We start from the raw sequence: 6,000 nt of genomic DNA, 5'->3' as shown, positions 1-6,000 counted from the left end.
TTTAATAAAGATGAAAAAAAAGAACTTTTAGAAGAAGAAAAGAAAAAAGATAAAGAAGTATTTGATATTAGTATTTATAATATTATGTTTATAGATACACCCTTTTTAATATATTTTATAACTGCTTTAATTGAATTAGTTAATATGATATTAAAATTTATCATATCTTTTTATATGTTTCATTATAAAATGGGTAGTGCAGCTGTTTTAAACGGTGCCTTGTTAATCATAATAATGTATGGATTAATGTTTGCATTTGAATTTTCATCGAGCTTATTTAAATTGAAATATTTAAAATATCGTGATACAAGAATTAGTAATATGCATCATATATTAAAAGAATTCAAATTAATGAAAATATTTAATTGGGAATCTATAGCGTTTGACTATGTAAATATGTTCAGAATAAAAGAAATGAGAATATGCAAAATAAGAACATATTTAAGTTCTTTAAGTAATTATATTAATAATATATCTGTAAATATTGTAGAAGTAGCTATTTTCTTTTTTTATATAAGAAGTGAATTAAAAAGTAATAAAACAGTGAGCTTCAGTTCTTTAATTACACCTCTTTTTGTATATAAATCATTAATATCAGGTGTATCAAATTTTCCAAATATTATAAATAATTTAATAGAAGGTGCTATAAATATTAAACGTATTAATAGATATATAACTTATTATTTATTTAATAATGATATAAATGATTATTTTGAACAAAAATTATTAAGTGCTAATAAAAATAAGGCAAAGAACACAAAAAATGGTAATGATAATTTTTATGATGACAATTATTATGTTCATCATGATGATGATCATGATGATGATTATGATGATTATTTTTATGATGATGATAATCTTTATAGTGACAATAGCATGGACTACAATATAACCATCAATAATAAAAATGATTGTAAATCCAAACAAGGAAAGAAAAATAAAATGTTTTCAAAAAATAAGTATTTAAATCATGATGAAGGAACCATGCAAAGTTTTTACAATTTCTTGGATACACACAAATATAAAAAAAAAAAAAACATAATAGAAAAAAATGATACGGATAATATAACAAATAAAAATGAGGAGATACAAAGATGTAATAGTAATTCATCTAATTGTAATAACAATAATTATTCTGTAAGTGAAAGTGATAATTTATTATATGAAAAGAAAAAAAGAAAAGACTGTTATTCAAAAAACAAACTTATTAATAATGATAATATAGTGATATGTATGAAAAATTGTTATTTCGCATCTAAAAATAATGATGATTATATTTTAAAAAATATAAATTTAACATTAAAAAATAATTCTGTTGCTATTATAGTTGGAAATGTTGGATGTGGAAAGACAATTTTTTTTAATTCATTATTAGGTCAATTTAAATTAGAATGTGGTAGTTTTTATTTAAAAAATTATATATATAATTATATGCCTATTTTATATGTACCACAATTTAATTGGGTATCTCTAGGTACTATAAGATCTATGATATTGTTTGGAAATAAATATGATGAATCTATTTATTATGATGTGATAGTAAAAAGTGAATTATATCATGATATAATAACTTTTAAAAAAAAAGACATGAGATATATAAGTGATGAACATAGTTTGAGTAAAGGGCAAAAAGCTAGAATATGTTTAGCAAGAGCATTATATCATCATTATTTACATATGAAACGTATGAATCAATATTTTGAGAACAATGAAATAATAAATGATAAAATTAAAAGAATGTCTTTAAAAAATAATGATAATTATCATAATGTAGTGAAATATAATCAAAATAGAGATAATAATAATAATCAAAATAGAGATAATAATAATAATAATCACAATAAAGATAATAATAATAATAATCAAAATAAAGATAATAATAATAATCATAATGAAGATAATAAAGAATCATATAAAAACAATTCCATTAATAACATTAAAGAAGAAAGAAATATATCTTATTTATACCTGTTAGATGATTTATTCACTTCTTTAGATCCATGTATTTCCAAAGATATTTTTTATAATTTATTTTGTGACAATGAAAAGATACAACAATTTAAAAATAACAGTAGTTTTGTTTTATCTATAAGTGAAATTATATTAAATAGTTTTATATCAAGTAGTTGTATTCTTAATAATATACAATATGATGTATCAATATATAAGTTAGAAAACAATACTCTACATTATGAGGGCACTTTATTAGATTATATAAAAAAAAGTAATATAGTAGTAAAGGAAGATATTATTCAAACGAATAAACAAAGTGAAAAAAAAAAAAGTTTATCATATGATCAAGTCAAATCAATGTTGAATCATAATGACGATTATCATTATTGGAATTATTCAAAAAAAAAGAGTGTCAATGAAAAGATGGATGTCCACAAGAATAATATTAATGATAAAGATAATACTGATAAGGAAGTGCTTTCATGTGAAATAAACACAAAAAATATATATAACAAAATGGATTCTATTGAAGAGAATTTAGACAAGCATAATAATAATAATAATAATAATAATAGTAATAATAATAATAATAATAATAATAATAATAATAATAATAATAGTAATAATAGTAATAGTTGTAATTATTTTAATAAACCAAGTGGACTTAAAAAAATGAAGAGTGGAGATATAAAATATAACAAATTTATGGTATTAAAACAATTGAAAACAATTTATTCTTTCAAAACTATTTATTCTTTCAATACAGAAGAAACCAATGATGTTGAAAATAAGAAAATATATTGTAGAACATATACAAAGGTTATTCAGAATTATGATAATGATTGTTTAGAAAAAAAGAAAAGCTTTCGAAATTATAAAAGTATTAATAGTTATAATGAGATATTAATTAAAGAGAATAAAGATTTGTGTGATGAAAAATGGTTTGAAAATGATTATATGGATGAATATGAAAAAATAAAAAAAACTGTTTTATCTCAATTGAAATATAATTATTATATATCATGTGATTTTAATAATAATGATAATAATGATTATAATGAAGAATTAAAATTTAGAGGAAATATTAAATTAGAAACATTTTGGTGGTATTTAAAAAAGATTGGAAGACCTTTAATAATTGTTATTATTATATTTATGTTAATATCTATATTTACTGATGAAATAAAAAATTTAATATTATTTTTAGCTAGTACGATATTAAAAAGTGGTGATAAAAAAGATGAAGAAGTTTTAAATCAGCAATTAGTTTATTTAAATTATTTTATATTATTACCATCAATATCTTTATTAACAACATTAGTATGTTTCATGTTAATAGCACATGGTATTGTTAAATCAGCTATCAAAGTACATACAGAAGTTTTGCTTAGTATATTATATGCTCCTATACATGCATTCTATAGTAATAATCTTGGTAATATAATTAATAAATTTATAACAGATGTAAATATATTAGATAATGGAATAATCAAAAGAATTTATAAAACATTCTATACACTCTTTCGATTTTTATTTACACTCTTTTTATTAATATATATGGTTAAATATACTATTCTTATATTTCCATTTATTATGTTAATTATTTATTTTTTTGTATTCAATAAATATTCTAAAGGATGTAAAGAAGCTCAAAGAGGATTTTTAGCATCGCATGCACCCTTATGTACCATTTATAGTAATACTATAATAGGAAAGGATGTTATTAATTTATATAAAAAAAATAAATATTTTCTAACATTATATAAAGAAAAAATATTTGATTTTAGAAATTACACCATATTTAAGTGGTCAATAACTATATGGGCATCTTTATATGTACAGTTAATAGTTTTAGCTTTAACATTTTTTTATATCATATATCCACATTTCTTTTTTAAACATTCAAAACAAGAGCATGATATTAACTATGAAAAAGAAGCAAGTACCATAGGTTATTGTATTACTTTTTCATGTAGTCTTGGATTTGTTATTAAAAGCTTGTTATATGATTACACACATGTAGAAAAAGAAATGTGTAGTACCCAAAGATTAGAAGAATGTTCCAAAATGATTAAAGATGAAGGATATTCTGATGATAATATTAATTCTCAAAATAATCAACACTACCATGAAGATAATAATAATAATAATAATATAAATAAATATAAATCTGAACATGTACCTTACCATTATAATAAAAAAGAAAAATTAAAAAAATACAAAACAGAAGCAATTCATAATCAAAAGGATGATACATATTCTTTATATAATAATGATGATGATGATATGTTTCATAATATGGATATCTTACAACAGAAAGATATTCAAAATAATAAGGTGAAAAGATTACATAGCAACACCCAATTAGATAATAATATAAAATATGGTATTTGTTTCGAAAAAGTTTTTGTTAGTTATAAAAAGAAAATTTGTATTGATAGAAAAAATAATAAATATGAATATGTTAATGAAAAGTCGTGTTTAAAAAATATTAATATATATGCTTTAAAAAATCAAAAAATTGGTATCGTAGGGAAATCAGGGGCAGGCAAAAGTACTATGATACTATCTATTCTTGGTTTAATAGGTACTACTAGAGGAAGAATTACTATTGAAGGAAGAGATATAAAAACATTATCCTTAGATGAAAGAAAAAATATTATTGGAGTTTTACCACAATCTTCTTTTGTATTCTTTCATTGGAATATTAGAACATTTATAGATCCATATAAAGATTTTACAGATAACGAAATTGTTGATGCTTTCAAATTAATAGGAATTAATTTATCTTATGATGATCTAGATAAATTTATTTATAAACAACAACGACAACAAAAAAAAAAAAAAAAAAATACACATAATTTATGGAAAAAAAAAAGTTTTATTGATTTAACCAATTCTATCTCCTTATCAGATGAATGTATTAGATATCTATCATTAGTACGTCTTTTCCTAAATAGACATAAATATAAACTCATTCTAATCGATGAAATACCTGTACTCAATTTATGTTATACTACCAAACAATTAAACAACTTCTTTACAACAGATATTAAATCTTTTGATTATATTATCAGAACATTCTTTCAAAACACTACTGTCCTAATTATTGCACATGATGCAAGTACACTCTCATGTTGTGATTTTATTTACGTCATCGCAAAAGGAGAAGTAGTCTATAAATGTAGTAATAAAGATGTTCAAACGCAAACCGAATTAGCTAACTTGCTTCAAGAAAAACAATTAAACTGATTATCCATTCCAAAAAAAAAAAAAAAAATATAAAATATAAAATATAAAATAAAAAATAAAAAATTAAAAAATTAAAATATATATTATAATCTTTATAGGTTTAGTATTACATGTATGAGTGAGTTTATCTATATATGTGCATATCCAAATTGAACGCCTAAATTGGAAAGGGGTATTAAACATGAATATATAAATATAAACATACATGTGTATCATATAATATATGTGTATTATATCATGCCGTACCCCTATCCTTTTTTTTTACATATATATATATATATATATTACCATGTTTAAATTTAATTAATTTTTTTCTTTATATATATATATATATATATATATATATATGTGCATATGGAATTTTGATTTTCCCCTTTTTAATATTTTATTTTTTTTAATATTTTAATTTTTTTTAATATTTTAATTTTTTTTAATATTTTAATTTTTTAATATTTTAATTTTTTAATATTTTAATATTTTAATTTTTTCCTTATTAAAAAAATCCCTTGTGAATATACCCTTTATTTATAGTTGTAATTTTTGTGGATTTTCTTCATTTTTTTTTTTTTTTACGTATTCATATACTTATTTATAAAAAAATAAAAACTGTCCAATTCATTATAAAATAATAATTATATATCCTATATATAAAAATTAAAAAAAAAAAAAAAAAAAAAAAAAAAAAACAGATTGAATTCAAAAAAGATATATAGATATAATATCACATAAACAATTTTTTTTTTTTTTTTTTTATGAACAATTCAGGTAATTTTTTAACAAAAAAATAAAAATATA

The 6,000-nt window shown here is 19.9% G+C and overlaps 1 protein-coding gene across 1 annotated transcript in view; it reads left to right on the top strand.

The window, feature by feature from the left end:
• PADL01_1229700 (ABC transporter, (CT family)) overlaps window positions 1-5,205 on the top strand; it is a gene marked incomplete at both ends in the record, with an annotated part of 6,423 nt that extends 1,218 nt beyond the window's left edge. Inside the window, one exon of the mRNA XM_028683262.1 lies at window positions 1-5,205. This exon is cut by the window's left edge and continues 1,218 nt beyond it. Coding sequence (XP_028539457.1) covers window positions 1-5,205 — 5,205 coding nt within the window.
• Between the last annotated feature and the right edge of the window lie 795 nt (window positions 5,206-6,000).

The sequence above is a fragment of the Plasmodium sp. gorilla clade G2 genome (genome assembly GCF_900097015.1).
Source record: "Plasmodium sp. gorilla clade G2 genome assembly, chromosome: 12".
Taxonomy (NCBI): Eukaryota; Apicomplexa; class Aconoidasida; order Haemosporida; family Plasmodiidae; genus Plasmodium; species Plasmodium adleri (nom. inval.).
Note: the sequence above shows the minus strand (reverse complement) of the source record. Positions and strands in the feature narration are given on the sequence as shown.